General features: G+C 32.3%; 1 protein-coding gene and 1 long non-coding RNA gene across 2 annotated transcripts; one reads left to right on the top strand and one right to left on the bottom strand.

Moving 5' to 3' along the window:
* LOC114179437 lies at window positions 1-962 on the top strand. The gene is made up of 2 exons (XR_003603467.1): window positions 1-349; window positions 653-962. It is a non-coding gene; the product is annotated as an uncharacterized LOC114179437 (long non-coding RNA).
* Window positions 963-1410: 448 nt separating this feature from the next.
* On the bottom strand, window positions 1411-11223 carry LOC114176152 (protein ACTIVITY OF BC1 COMPLEX KINASE 8, chloroplastic-like). The gene is made up of 21 exons (XM_028061091.1): window positions 10615-11223; window positions 10278-10413; window positions 9314-9480; window positions 8568-8688; window positions 8328-8428; window positions 7970-8068; window positions 7323-7433; window positions 7131-7210; window positions 6956-7025; window positions 6005-6078; window positions 5828-5897; window positions 5628-5716; window positions 4946-5070; window positions 4044-4124; window positions 3900-3960; window positions 3735-3789; window positions 3553-3651; window positions 3220-3309; window positions 2571-2630; window positions 2324-2451; window positions 1411-1928 (listed from the first exon to the last, which is right to left on the bottom strand). The coding sequence occupies exons 1-20, from the start codon at window positions 11086-11088 to the stop codon at window positions 2335-2337; spliced, it is 2280 nt and encodes a 759-aa protein (XP_027916892.1). The 5' UTR covers window positions 11089-11223; the 3' UTR covers window positions 1411-1928; window positions 2324-2334.
* Between the last annotated feature and the right edge of the window lie 5221 nt (window positions 11224-16444).

Below are 16444 nucleotides of genomic sequence, written 5' to 3'. Positions count from 1 at the left end.
AAACAGCAAGATCATCCAACCTAGTTCTTGAGGATCGAGCTATGTTGCCGAGGAATCCGGGGACAGGTCAAAGGAGAATGCTGAAACACTAAAATTCAAATCTGCATTATCTCTATAAACAATATCAACTATCAACATCCTGTGCAATGCTGTCGCCTCAATTTTCAAAACCTCTACTCCTTCTTACTATCACCTACTCCTTTCTACCTCTGCGCCCACACACACAATGAAACTCTTCATACCGCCTTTCTTTCTATTTCTCATCTTTACCTTCAATGTCTCTTGTGTTTTTCAAGGAGAAGCACTTATCACCCAAGGAGTTGCGGCTTCTGGGACTTCTGCAACTATTGTGAGTTTCAATCTTTCTTCTCTAATCTACATCTTAATCATTTTGTTATTGGTTGATTTAGTTTATGGGAGTATGTTAAGTTAAGAGCGTAATCTTTGTTGTGTACTGCTAGTAACAATGTAAATCAGTCTATTATGTATGTTTTTTAAGATAATAACAATAAAAATAAACAAATTTGGAATACATTATCATTCTCTAAATAAATAGAGTTGTAATGAAACTCGCAGAGGATAAATGGAGATGTGAATAGGGTTTGATTTGATCAATGTTTTTCTTTGGGAGTAACTAGATTTAATTATGCAGAGAGGTGGATGTGGAAAGCAAAGGGGTGAATGCAAGGAAGAAAGAAGTGGGTCGGAAGAAAGTGTATTAGAGAATGAAGATTATGTCTATACCAACTCCTTGCCTTAGATGTTATGTGTTGATGTTGCTGAATTCATTACAGATTGTCCAAATCTAAAGCTGGCCACATTGACGATTGTAAAGGATCTATAACTTCTTATTTATTGTTTACCGGTTTATAACATTAGTGACGATGTTGTTTCTTTCGCAGTTAGACACTTTCTTGCTGTTCACTGGTATTTCATTACTGAAGTTCTATGTCTTCTCGATTGATGCTTGCCACATTTTTTACTATTAAGTAAAGTTTATGAGTATGAGTGTATGACTCGCGTGAGATTTCTCCATAATAAAGAAGTGTGTTATTGAACTAACTGATCCTTCAGAAGCTTTTGCTTTTACTAATTATTTATCACACGAAAATTAAGAGTGCATCAACTAATTTTAAAATTTTTATTCTCTATTGTTTCAGTAAATTATAATATAAAAAAGCGTTAACAAAATTACTTGGTAGTTTATTCGAACATAATTAATTTCTAACATTCGTACATTAGACATTAAACATTAACTATATTAAAATAGAAAACACAGCCCATAAATGAAGGTAACACAGCATGCCCATGTGGATGTCTTCATAAATCTGTATTCTTTATAAAAACGTCCAGTTAAAAAAATCTCAATACTTGCCTATCCCATCATCATCTCTTCTATTATCATTTTTCTTGGTGCATTACATCGTTATCTAGAGTAGAACACATCGGGGAAGAGAGTACAGAAGAAAATCATTGATGTGATTGCACAATCACGAACCTAATTAGACAAACGTCATATCTATGACAAATACTTACATTTGTATCTTCATTGGACAAATTTATGTACGTCAGTTACAAGTGGAGCTTCCCGCCGTCAAACTATGTCGGAAGCTCCACCATACTATATGGTGATTACAATAATAAACGCTACACCAATGCCTATAAAATTTACAATATGAATGAGGTAAGAAAAAAACACTAGTAATTTAGCAACGAGGTCCCATGGAGGGTGTGTTAATGACAAAAATGTGGCTCGCCAATTGGTTACCTTGGCCCAATCACGTCAGCATGCCTGCCAGCCGTGGCACGTGCTGATGTATTTCAAGATGTTAACTCTTAGTTTGAGCTTCAAATCAATTTTGTGACCCGAAGGTTGGCTTGTATTTTGTTATCATGACCGTAACGAAAGATACACGTCCATCCTAAATCTGCAATGGATCAAAGGAAAGATATATAAATACATGGATGGATCATGGCAGATGCCAAGAACCCAAAACAGTGTTCAATAAGAACTACAAAATATATATCAACCCATTTACAGGCACACGAAGACCATAAAAAGAACAAGCCTCTTCCATGTTTGTATGTGGGATGGGTAAATCGTCCACAACCTTACCCACAAGAATGAGAGGCTGTTTGCACAACTAGAACCCATATCCACCAGGTCCCTAGGCTTAAACAAATACCAAGACGCGGAATGCAGAAGAATGGCATGTCAAAAGCATGCTAAATGATCTTTTTGACCACATAATTCCGATTTAGCATAGTATCTTAACACAAAACATACAACATCCAAAAAGTTTTAAAAAGAAAAGAAAATCACCGAGTAGTTGCTTAGGCAGTCCCTGTAACCAGCCTTTCCCGTTCATCTAGTTTCTTGATCTTCACAATGCCAAAGAGCACTTGAAAACCAAAGATTGCACAGAACACATATGCTATGGTGGCAGGCACCTGAAAAAGATGGCATGAAAATTAAAAATGAAAAAGTGCCACTATCACCAGGCCATCAGTTAATTCAATTGAAAATCGCCACACAAAAAAAAAAAAAAGATAAAACGAGAACAGCTTACCCTAATTGAGTTCAGATACAGAATTGTTGCAAGATTTATTAGGCTCCCAGCAGCTATTGCCTATTAATTGACAAAAAGGTAACATAAATATGCATTATCCGGCCAACTTTTCTAATCTCTTGTCATATACACACATCATACATATATTCAAAGTATTGATTCTAAAACATCATGCACATGGTTTATAAAAAGTACATGCATGGAATATACTTCTGTTAAAGAGCAACTTACTATACACATCCAATATTCACTCAAAAATCTCTTGAAACATAAGAAATGTTAGATTGATTTTTATTAAGTTGAAAAATAATGATTCAAGCCTTCCCGAAACATGAAAATACTCCTGCACGCAAGGCGCTCTCAAACGTCCCAAACTAATAAAAGCAAAACTACAAATATTTGAAGGCAGGTAAGCATATCCAATGTAGTTCTATATCATCAGAACAGGAATAGGTATCCATTAAATTTCCATAATTTAGAGTTCTATTTATACAAAAGCAAACAGTTTTACAATCAATATTGTTTGAAGGGCATGCTTAGCAACAGAAAATGATAACTGGCTATTTTAATTGGACTCAATCAGTCAAACCAAATCCCAAGAAACAAGTTAACTTAAAATTTCACTGAGTTAGAGGGCAGATTTACTCACATTCCCTATTGTCTTCTGGACAGTGGCAATACGCTGGAATGCCCTCTCAGATTCCAATGCTCGGACTCGGAGTTTTAGGTCACCTTGCTCCTGTGCAAGAACAAAGGACAGGAGGATGTGATATAGAATTCCAGAAATCCAGAACAAACAAAAGATGCGAATCAAACGAATAACTGAGTGTACATGTTGGTTAGATGTCTGAAAGTTGCTAAACAGATATTTACAGATCCTATGCAGGAATGGAGAAGTGACTTTTTGTTTTGTCGGAATAAACATAAGTCATGCTAAACATAGCACACAACCTAATTATGTCTACAAAATTGCAAAACATACCAATCTTTGGATGATTTCAGCAAGCTTTTCAACCCTATCAGCCTGTCTAAATAAATTGTAAAATGCTTGAGATTGTCTGTCCCATTTCTTTCTCAAGTCCTGTACATTTAGAAGAAAGATATGAGAAAGGAATCATAATACTTGTCCTGACTTCAAACATGGAAGAAAAAGTCTGTGACTGCCTTTAGGATAACTTCAACTCCTGCCTCACGGAATTTTAACAACTCCAGAGCATAACTACAGGATCAGGAAAGATAGCCATGTTAGATCTGCAAAGCATATAATTAAAACATTTTTTAATGTCTAAAATGAATTAAAACATTATTAACTATGAATAGGGTACTCACGGTCTGGCAATCTCTGTAATATCAAAACGAGGATCGAGGCCCTTTCCAATGCCGTCCAACACTGCAACAAAAATAATTACTATTAACCATGCAGTTATAGGCATAGAAGATACAAAAGTAACGCATTAAACTCCCAATATTCACCTGAGAATGCTCTAACAACAAATGTGAATGTAGCAGGAAACCGAAAGGGCTGGTCTGCTGCAATGGCTAATAAGTCCTCACCTGTTTAAAGTATAAGAACTACAAGTAAGTGAAAAGGGACTGAAAAATGTTACTGAACAAAATCACGCTTGGTTTCATGGAATGATGACATGGGAATGGTAATCAAATTTTTATTTCTATGTGTTGTTTGCTATGAAAAGAAATAAAACGATGACTTCATTCCTTCTTTTATGTTTCATATGCTATGACTTTAACAAAATACAAGAAAAATAGACTTGGCCTGCCGAGTGTGAGCCAATTAAACTTTTGGGATTTTTTGGTCTGAAACAAACATATTGATCCAAAAAGATTTGACACCTGAACAGGTAAGCCAGACGAGATAGGCCAATTTTAAAAATTTGTTGGAAAATGAAATCGGATTCCATCACTTCTGCAATGGAATCATGTTCCCATAGTTGTACCCCGAATGTCCATTCCCATTCCAATAATTTAAACAGGTTGGGAATAGGCATGAGCAAATCCATTTGACTAAACCTGCATTGTACTAATAGAACAAAAACACCCAAGGAAGTACTGAAAGTTCTGACTTACAAAATTCTTATAGTTGACACAAGATGTCATGTCAAACTTTACGAATGAAATGACTTTAACCAATCAAGAAACAAAATAGTATGTCGAACTGTATATAGCTTTTGACCTACTTGAGTGCTACTGGATAAAATAATAAGTCAATAATCCATAACCCACAGCCAAAACAATATATCCTTCACTATGACTCATCCTTTTTATCTTCACATATGACTCCTTTCATGGACAATAATTGTTTTATGCATACATTCAGAAAATCTAAACTTAAATACACAATAGACCAGCTCCATTACCAATAGCAGCCAGACGTTCTTTCTTCTTCATTACTTTTTCCTCTTTGCTTAATGGCTTTTTGAATCCAAGTTCAGCCGTTGCCATCTCTCTCTCTCTCTTTTGTGCAGCCAAACGCTCTTCAAAACTAAAAAAAAAAAAAATAGAGTTCAAGAGCTCAACGTCAGATATTCTAGTAGGTTGCTAACATAACTAATGAGTACAGACATTCTAAACCATAGAAATTGTAGTGGGGATATAGGCTTAAAATATCAACAAGTAGTCAGAAATTTGCAGTAACAATTTTCAAATAAATATCACTATTTCCTTTTCATTGGTGGGGAAAAAAAAAGTTAAGCACTTTGACTCTGAGTCGGTGAAATTTGATCCTACCACTTGAGCCAACACAGTATCACTATACTACAGACATATCTACTCAGGACAGCCAAATAATTAAGCACAAAGCCCAATCAGGCAATCCATGATCAAAATTTCCCTTTTCCGAGATAGAAGGGTTAGAATCTCCTATCCACAACACTTTCTCTAGATAGTTTTAAGCAGCCTCTGCAGGAATCACTGTCAATAATTTACATGCTACTGCTACTGCTACATTATGATATTGATTTATAGAAATACTACTTGTAAGTCAATGTAGATGTTTTGAATTGTTTCGTGCATTCCCACTAAATAGATTAAACAAATTACCTATTAAGGAAGAACTGAGCTGTTCGTCTAACAGCAGTCATATCTCCAGTTGGGACAAGAACACCCATTTGAATCATTGATTGAAGGACCTGTATCGGTACACAAGCTCCATTTGGTAAGTAATTTAAATTTGAGAATGGAATATCATGCTATATTCTTCATGGCCTTTACGGAACACCATCCACAAAAACCAATTATACCTTTTCTGGATTCTTCTCATAAATTCCATAAAAAGCTTCGAGTAAACCTTCTCGAATATTCTGACTGATACTGTAAGGTGCAACAACAATCATAACAGCAAATGTATTCATCAAACCAAGAGCGTGTTCGACTGGTACTATCATATTATAAATATACAGAAAAGATAAAGACAATACCTTCCCATCATTCCGAAATCATAAAAGATCAATCTTCCACCATTGACATCATCAACTGCAATATTTCCGGGATGCTGCATGAATAGTATAAAAATTAGTTACAACTTACAAGAGTGAAAATGATCTGATATGAAAAATCCGTATCCCTCATTCAACACAGTTTCTTCCCCAGAGAAGGAAAAAAGGCATGGCAAGGCAATATTTAACGAGTCCTTAACATACTATTTTGGATACTTGACAGTCACTATTCCTCAACTAAGGAAGTTACTTCTAATGCCCTCATGAATAAGCTCTAGGGAAGCTTCCCCAGGTAATAGATTATAATCTATATGACACAAGCAGCATGCTTCTTGTACCTCAGGCAAAAGATGCTCTGATGTCATAGTATAAGAGCAAATTCAGAGATAGTAAGCATTGTATGTTAGCTAAACCATACAATTTACCGGCTACAAGAAAATCCAAACAAATCATTAATCCTCTATTTCCATTGGAAGTAAACATGCAAAAAATATACAATAGATGGAAGTAAAAGAAAAATAAAGTAAAAAGTTGTTTTGAAGAATAGAAGTAAGAAGGAAATGGAGAAATTTCTCTCCACTTGAGAGGAAGAGTGGGTAAACCTTTTAAATTTGTTTTGTAAATGAATTGTACAAAAAGCTTTTTAAACTAGTTAAAAAATATATTTGAATAAAAAATGTAAATCTTTTACGGTAGTTTATTTTTTTAACAACCATCTATTTTTTTTTATAAAAATATTTATTGAATTTAAAAGGAGAAACACAAAAAAAATCACACTCAAACACATTTTTCTCCATTTTCATGGCAATTTTGGGTTTGGGGGTATATGCGGGACCCACCCAAAACACATCCTTCCTATCTCCTCTCCCTCATTCTAAAAAGATAAGTTATGAGAGACAACTCAACAATTCTAAGAACAATAACAGTACGCACAGGGTCAGCATGGAAGAAACCATGTGATAAAATCTGCTCCAAGTAAGACTCCACTGCATATCGCCCTAACCTGTAGAAGATAAAGTAGACGATATGATAATTCTGAATTTCAAAAGCCAGTCATCAGTTCTTCAACTTCACAGAAGTAGAAGAGAAAATGTCAGATGACATTAACCTTTTCCGATCAACACCCAGTTGATCTAAAGCTTGTATTTTATTTATTTTAATCCCGGGAACATACTCCATTGTCAGAATCTGCATTGGAGAAATAGTTAAATTATATAGATAAGAAAAGAAATACATGAGAAGTAAATATGGGAAAGATGTAAAACTGCAATATGTTATCTATGAGAACTGAATGTTAAACCTGTGGCGTGGTATAATCCCAGTAGATTGTAGGGACTTTCACATAATCCAATTGCTTAAAGTTGCTCGCAAATAGTTCAGCATTAGCAGCTTCCTTGGTGTAATCAATCTCCTGAAAATATTTAACTCGTGTTACATTAACGAGGATCAGATAAAGTTAGGATGTGCAGTCAACAAGTGGTGAAAAGCAATAATGCTGTTCATGGTTTTAGAAAACAAGTGGTGACATGAAATTCACACCAACCATGACTCTTGCTGAAGCATTATAATTACATTTAAAAACCAAAGCCCCTCTTTTCCATTTTACTCGACCACCTAGCCAGGTAAAGTCATCCCCTTTCTGTTTACATAAAGACCGTCCAAATAAACCAGTAATCTTTAATAAAATTTTGCAATAAGAAATGAAACTTCATTGGTTTCCCCACAGGGAATTCCAAAAAGAGCAAAGCCAGCTTCTTGGCACTTTCCCAAGAACCTGAACATAATCAAACTCCACATGAGTCGTGATCCTGTGCAACCTATAAATATTTGATTTCCCTAGAGCAGAATGGCATCTTTATGATGGAGAGCCAGTAAACCAAACACGTGACTTTCTTCAGTTATTCTCAATTAACCTAAGAAAGACACAACATTCCAGAATATCATCACCTGATATAAAACAGAGGCACACTCGTCATAAATAGCAACCCAATCCCTCTTTGCACCATCTGATTTAGGATCAATTTTTTGAAGATATTCCGCAATGACCTGGAGAGGGTAAAAAAAGGCCCAAGTATCAGTGGTTTACCTAGTTCTGCAAGTCTTCAAAGAAAGCAAGTTCTATTAGTAAAAATGCTTCATGTAAGAAAAAAAAATTAAAACCAAGTTCAAATTTTGAAAAGGATTTGTTAATCTTGGAAGGTTATTAAATATAGTAAATTAAGTTAAAGAGAAGGTAATAGAATTATCATGAGTAATATCACATTTTAACACAGCACTAAAAGTGCAAGCATTATATGACACTGACCCTCAGATTTTTAAGATCAATATCAAAAAGATCTTTGAGACCAGGCCTTTGCACTTTAACAACAACCTCCTGCCCACTTAATCTTGCACGGTGAACCTGACCTGCATTGGGGAAAAAGATATTCACATTTCTTTCTTCTCATCAAATATTAAACCTAAAACAAAGGTACATTTAATTGGGTTTCCTTCCCTGATTTCACATTTACTATTACAAATATGTGTGAAGTAAAACACTGATTACCAAGACTTGCAGCAGCTATTGGTTCATAGTCAAAATGATCAAAGATGCTAGCTAAAGGAGATCCAAGTTCTTCTTCAACAATAGCTATAGCAGTCTCTGAGGGAAATGGAGGAACTTGATCCTGAACCCAGAAAATCAGGTAAATTAGGCTTTGAGTATATGCAAACTTAATACGTTTCATACTTCTCAATTTAACGTCAAACTAAATAAATAAGATTTACACCTACATCTGAAGAATACAAGGATAACAACACATGATTGCTTAGAAAATATAGGCTAACAAATATAAAAAATAAATAAATCTCGGATTAATACCTTCAAGAATAAACATCCTCATAGGGGTTCATAATGACAATGTGCAATGAACAAATTTTCAGAGAACTTTAGCAGTAAAATGCACACAGACCGAGACAAACATATTTCACAAGTATGTTCTTTTCTTTTCAACAATTAAATTATCTGAATTCATAAGATCATAAAGAGATTAAAAGAGTAAAATGGTTTTATTAATAATAATTTACGCAACAAGAAGCAAAAGGAGACAGGCCATCACAAAATAACAACTAAAAGAAAGCCAAAAAACAAATAAAGATCTAATTGAAGAACAAATCTAGAAGCTAGGGAAATTTTCCTGTTCTTCTTAAACTATAAATACCATAAATAAACTGAATAAAAAAAATATAACATAAGCAAAATGCAAGGAAATAATCTTATAACATAAGTTCAAACCAAAACTCCAATTCCACCTGAAGTTCAGACAACTGGTCAACATATTCCTGGGGAAGAATGTCCACTCTTGTGGAGAATTGCTGGCCAACTTTGATAAACGTAGGACCTAATCTCAGAATGCTCTCCTTCAGCCACTTGGCAAGGGTCTTTCGCCTTAAGATTTTCTTTTCCTCTGTCATTCCTCCTGTAAATATTATTTTTTGCGTCAAATAAAAAACAAATGGTAACATTGTTGAGATTCCTCAAATCAATAAAAAGCACTTCACAATTTATATGTTCACCGGTTTATGTATTGTTGCTAGAAAACAATATCCAAACAGGAAAATTTGATAACTATCATAGATTCATAACACCGAGAATAATTATTTAGGTTCAAACATGCACTTTGGTATTAAGTGTAGTAAGAATCAACCCTGGCTAGCATAACAACCTACCAAACTTTTCCAACTAGTACACTTCAAGTTCATATGCATAATAAAAAATAAATATGTTCCAAATCCCATAGACATATAGCGAGACTGCAGGATTATAAATCTCAAGAAAAAGAAATATACCTAAATAATCAAATTATGACTGGGCTCACATACTTACTATTTAAATTATTGCTCTTAGTTTCCATTTCCCACAGCTAAAACGGTAAACTTCTCTACTAAATGTTAAAATCGCTAGTTGATGCTCTATGGTTGCAATTACTCAAATGTTCACTCAACTAACTTTACACTAGAACTCCAACACCCAAGGAATAATGCTTAATCATATCGGTAATTTAGTATTACAAGTACCGTTTCTATTTCTAGAATACACTACTGTTAGAAAAACACTCCCACTGGTAACACATTGAATACACTTTGCATTTGTTCATCGAATCAATAAAATCAACATATACTGGATCCCAAGTTCCTTCACATGAAAACTCTAAGAGTCATTTCAGCAAATCCATGAACATTGAACACCTCATTCATAAGAAGCCAAACAACAAACCTTTATAAGAGAACTTCCGATTATTTAGCCAAGACTTGAAAATAAAAGTTATAACAAATCCCCAGATCTCCAACGTCCTCTGGATCATCGAATAAGTCTTGAACCTGCTCCATCGACCTCCAGGAGCAACCGCCACCTGAAAAAAAAAATCTCAAGTTCATCTCACTCATCCAACCTTTTGTATTCCCCCTCTTCCGGCAGAGAGTCAAAGACTTAATCCTTTCGGGATACAAAGATTTATGCAAAAAGTCTAACTTCTCCCAGCAAATGTTATTTCATACACACGAACCTAAACATGGAACTCCTAAATAATCAAAGCCGTACAATACAACCATACCTCAATCGGTGCTTCCGCACTTTGTTTTTTGAACCACGCGTCCTCTTTACCAATCTCCTCCAACCTCCTCTTCCGTCCATCCTCTCTCCGTTTCGACGCTCCCATAAAATCTTCCACCAGCACTTCCGCCGCCACACCATTGCCATTGCCATTGCCATTGCCATTCACGTACTTCACCAAGCTACCATTCGCACTCTCACTCTCCCTAACGCCGGAGACGCCATTCACGTAACCATTAACGGCGCCGTTACCACCACGTCCGCTCGTAGCAACTCCGTTCCCACTCCACTCCACGTCATTCACTCTGTCAATGACGGCACCTTCTTCCTTGACGGCGCGGATAGCAGCATTGCGCCTGGAGCTCCGAACGGAAGTGCGAGAGTGAAATCTGGAGAGAGAACGGCGTCGTTTGGTGGTGATTTGCGGAGCAAGACATTTGAGCTGGAGTAAGAGTAGAGAGGAAGAGGAAGCCATTGATTGATGAGTGCGAGAAGCAGAGAGAGTGTGTGAGAGGATCAAAGCAGAACCCTAGATTTCATTGGAATCGAATTGGAAGGTGTAAGTGCGAGAGTGAAGAAACAGAGGAAGAAGACTAAGGAACGAAGACAGAGCAAGAGTTGAAGTGAAGTTACATAAAAATAAAAAGGTCGTGGAAGGGGTGGTGATAAGGAGGACACGTGGCAAGAAAAGATGAGACGCGAAGGTTTTGTAAGATTGTGATTGGTGGTGATTTTTGCGAGCTGCGTTCAGCCACAAAGGTCTTCGGCTTACGTGGAAGATATTTGGACGCTTTATGCTGACGTGTCCGCTCCATGATTTTGGCTTGCCAATTACAATTCAGGTTATGAATCCGAGATAGCATACATGGTCCATTCACAACTGTTATTATATCTTCTCCTAAATTTCCTTTTTTTTTATATTTAATATTTTTCAGATATTAACTATATATATTTTTTATGTCAATGTCATACTTTTTCATAAACTGTTATTCACAGGTATTTTTTAACAAATTTGTTTTGTTTTTATATAAAAATGTACTTCCTTCTCTATTTCACGCATATTAAATAAAGATAACCTTTTTTAGAATAAATTTAATAAAAATAACCTTATTCTTTCAATTATAATGTACTAATAAAAAGTAAGAACTTCATTTAGTTTGAAATTTTTTCAAAAGGTATAGAATTGAAGTAATCATAACATTAAATAAGAAAAAAAATCATGATTTCGAAATAAAATTAAAATTTAAGCAACTTTTTTTCAAAAATTAACCCATTTTAATCACGTATTGAATTAGTAAATGAGATAAAAGAAAGATTAAAAATAATATATATATATATATATATATATATTAATTGGTTTATTTCAATTTATAAGATGCCAAACCCTTTTACTGTAGTAAGATTTTTACCGTACAAGTATTACTTATCAAATTTTCTTTTTTTAATATATATTATTTCTCAAAGTATAGGAAATTTTATTACCCAGGTTTGTTTAACCTCTAGAAGTATTATCTAAACACAAAATAAGATAAATATATAAAATTTGAGTATAGGTCTTTTAATTTAAAATCGAGAACAAATAGAAAAAACGTCAAGCTTGTCAAGCGTATAAATGAATTAAAGTTAACATAAAAAATCAATAAATATATTTGTGAATATTTTTTTAAGGTATTATTTGACACCTTAATACGATTATTAATAGTTTTTTAACATAAATCTAATATTTATAAGATAATATACTTTCCTTCTATGTGAAAGTATGGTAATTAGAATGCCATGATTCACCACTTATATTTATATTAGATCTAAATTAATTTGTCTGAGAATATAATTAGGATATCCTTATCTTTCAATATTTTCAAATAAAACTTTTATGTTAAAATCACAAGTGTTAAAAATATTTTTTTTCCTTAACATAGTCTTTTCTATTACAAAAATAAGTGATATTTGATCTCAAGACCTTACTCCAAACATTAATTTTATTGATGGTCCATAAACAATTTTTAAATAGTTCTTTCTCGGTATAATTTTGGACAAAATATTAATTTTAAACAAAAGCTAAATATTAAGAGTAGATTTTAAATCTAGCTTAATCTTACAAAACTAACTTGTAAAGTGAAATTTGCACTTCATTTATATATTATAAAATTGTCTTATCTTTAATAGGAGTGAAATTCCTAATACTTATTATTCAATAATAGACAACTCATTTTCTTCTTTATCTTTGTTTTATTAGAAAACAAAAATAGTGTATGCAAGTTTTCATTCTTTCTAAAAGGTTGACTTCATTTTTCATTTTCTTTAACATTATATCACAATATATGGCACATCTATCCAATTGGAGTTAGAAATAAAGAAAATTTATATTTTTCACACCTAACTTTTAGATTGTTTGTTATTTGTGCGCTAGGAGTTAAAAGTTTGTAGATGTTTAGGTTTTGGAGATCTAGTGTTTTATCCTTTTCTGGATTTTAAGCCAATTTTAAGTAAGTAGAGTTTATTTAGTTAGATTTGTTTTAATTAGATGTGTAACGTTGATGTATGTTGAATATTAGTTAATATTAATAGTACGTCAGAAATTGAATTGGTATATGAATCAACCTCTCTTATCAGTAAATTGGGGGTGAATCAATTTGTAAACATGATTCTTGAACTTTGAAAACTAAATATTGATGGTAAAATGTTTTGGTTTTAATTTGGAGCTAATAGTTTTGTTAAGAAACTGTGTCCTTGTACGAACAAGTTAATTTTTTCGTAACAATGGTATGAAAGTATTGTATCAAATTTAATGTTTCGAGTTTGAATCTCGTGGAAGAACCTATTCCTATAAAGAAAAAATTTCGAGTTTACATAATCTATCTCTGAAAGAGAACCTTTTTGTTAAAGATTTTTATGTTCTTATACAAATGAATTAACCTTATGAGTTGACAATAAATAACTTCTATTGTTGGATTTTCACTTAAGTTTAGGTTGTTATGCTAAATTTGAATTATAATAGTTAGTGTTTGAAATATGACTAATTTTCAAATATGGCCACCACGTGTTTGTGGAAATGCTTGAGTGGGTTATGACTTGTCATGTTAATAGTTTTTATCTATCTAGTAAGTTTTATTATTCTGCTAGTTGCTTGAAAGAGAATCTGCCTCATTGGTCTTGAAAGTTTGTTCTTTAAGTGGTTTTATACAATCCTAATGCTCTATTTATGTTATTGTACTTTTATTGTCTAAGTGCTGTTCTTTACTATTCTGTAAAATTTTCACAAAAGTTCAGCTACAATGCAATATTTTAAATATAGTTAAATTTTTAAATTAATCTATATTTTATAAATAAATAGTTTAAAATTGACAAATTTACTATAAGTACATACATATACAACAAATTGACAGATTAATCTAATTATTTAAAAATCAAATTGCAAAGTAAACTAAAATAATTTACCAATAAGCACTTTTGCGGAACGCAGCACTCCAACGGATGAAATTGAATAAGCACAGTTGTCAAGCATTTATTGCGTTGAAGATGCCACGGGATGAAATTCGCGTAACATTTCCCAATTTCTTTTATTCACAAAAACAAAAGTAATAATTGGATTTTTAAGAAAAAAAAAATCATGAAGTCTCAAACACTCAAAAATAGTCAAATAATGTCTCATTGACCGTAAAATTTGTTTAAATAATGACTATATATAAACTAAAAAAATTATATATGAGCTCATATGTTGAAATATTGTCATACAATTTATTTAAATAATGAATTTTCTTTTATTTTTATATAAATTAATAAAAAAAGTATTTCTTCATAAAAGTGTTCAAAATATTTTCTCCATAAAAGTGTTTCTTCATAAAAGTGTTCAAAATATAATTACATGATAACTTTCTCAATTTTCTCTTTAATGATGTTAAAAAATTGTACTTACAGAATATTTCAGTGCAAACTTGTCTTAACTACATATAACCTTAAAGTTCATAGTCATTAAACTCTGAATTATGTTTTATTTAATGCACTTTACTTGTTTATAAAAATAGTATAATTTATATACAAATTCAAGGCATATTTTTATCTTAATATGAAAAATATGTAATTACTTATGGGAGATCTTAATTCATCTCTCAGGTTCAATACTATCAGTTTGCTACATACATAACATGATGAATTATTCTTTAAATACAATTTCTATCTTTTCTGTTAACTTCTTAACTTATCTTTTACACTTGATTCTTAATTCTTAGCTTATTCCGAAATTATTAGTGAGATATTCGCTCATTCTTTGTATTTATTGAGTCATCAAAAACCTTTTACTTATGCTTGAAATTATTCTTGCATTACAAAAATCACTTAAATAATTTAATTCATAGGTATCTGTAAAATTTAAGTCATTTTTTTATTATTAATTAAAAATAATCAATTTAATTAGTTTTATTGATATTAATAAATTAAGTATTTGCCACTTGTATATAATACTCAATGTAATATATTTTAATCCCTTAATTTATATATATATATATATATATATATATATATATATATATTTATTGAGAAAAACTTTCAAAAATCACTTTATTAATAGAGAAACAAAATCAACACAAGAAGCAATAATTTAATCATGAACTTTGAGTTTATTATATAGTCACTGACACTCATTTTCTTAATTGTCATAGACGATGTGGAACTTTTCAATACATGTTATTTCCATCGGTCCAATAATATATATATGAAGTCTTATATTAAAAATAAGGTAAATTAAGTTGATAAATATGAGCGGACACAAATTTCACCTTGTAAACCAATTTTGAAAGGTTGAGTTAGTTTAAAATATGTCTCTAGCATGGTATCAAAAGTATGGAGTTAGATCTTATACAAACCTTACTTTATAAGTCAGTTTTGTAAAATTGAATTAGATTTAAAATTTAGTATTATATATAAAATACGAAAGCGTTACCAAAAGATAAAATTTTTCAAATTTAAAAACATCAATCCCTTTTGAGTATTGCCCAAAGTGTTTTTTTGAAATGCTGAACAATTTTTATATATAAAATATGAATTATTTAAATTGTAAACGGTGAAAACAATAAATAAAAAAGAAAATCCGTTATCAAAAGATTAAATTTTTCAAATTTAAAAACACCAATTCCCTCCAAATATTGCTCGATATGTTTCTTTTTAAATGTTAAACATTATATATATATATATATATATATATATATATATATGGAAGGGAATCTTATGAGTATTATATATGGCCTGCTGTGAGTGCTCATCGATATTACGTCTGCTTTCTCCTTCATCACATTTCTCACCACTGATTGTGATGTTATCTGACTTTCTACCAAAGCCGGCAAGTTGACATGCAAATTTTTGCAAATTGTATAATATAATTATAATTTATGAGCAATATCTTCAAATTGTTTTATTCAGTTGTCAACAATCCTGAAGCTATGAGCAAAAGCACAAGCCAAGACTATTCCCACATATATAATATCAATATTCGATCAACCATGATGTAATCTCACTTCACGTATATATGTAACCATCACCAAAACCCAACAAAATTAAAACATTGTAATGTGCACGATTCACCAAACTCACTGCAAGAACTATTACTTTCTGCCCAACACTGCCATAAACAAAATTTTTTATCTAAAAATAGACAAAGCTTTTGGAGCTATCATTTTAACTTACATGCATGCAAGAGTATTCCTGTTAAATAATAATAGTGCTATTGGGTGGATGATGCAGACCACTACCACATACACCAACTTTACTTCTTAGTGGCAGAAAAGGATCCAAACACAAGTACAGCTACCATACAAGTTTACCCAAACAATAAGAGA

The sequence above is a fragment of the Vigna unguiculata genome, chromosome 3, assembly GCF_004118075.2.
Source record: "Vigna unguiculata cultivar IT97K-499-35 chromosome 3, ASM411807v1, whole genome shotgun sequence".
Taxonomy (NCBI): domain Eukaryota; kingdom Viridiplantae; phylum Streptophyta; class Magnoliopsida; order Fabales; family Fabaceae; genus Vigna; species Vigna unguiculata.
Note: the sequence above shows the minus strand (reverse complement) of the source record. Positions and strands in the feature narration are given on the sequence as shown.

What these genes read in the sequence shown, in the direction of transcription:
- LOC114176152 (XM_028061091.1), bottom strand. Translation starts at nt 11,088, where the DNA reads ATGGCTTCCTCTTCCTCTCTACTCTTACTCCAGCTCAAATGTCTTGCT. An exon ending in TGTTGTTAGAGCATTCTCAG is followed by an intron (nt 3,961 to 4,043) that starts GTGAATATTGGG and finishes TTTTTGTTGCAG; the next exon opens with TGTTGGACGGCATTGGAAAG. An exon ending in CTGAAATCATCCAAAGATTG is followed by an intron (nt 3,310 to 3,552) that starts GTATGTTTTGCA and finishes GTTCTTGCACAG; the next exon opens with GAGCAAGGTGACCTAAAACT.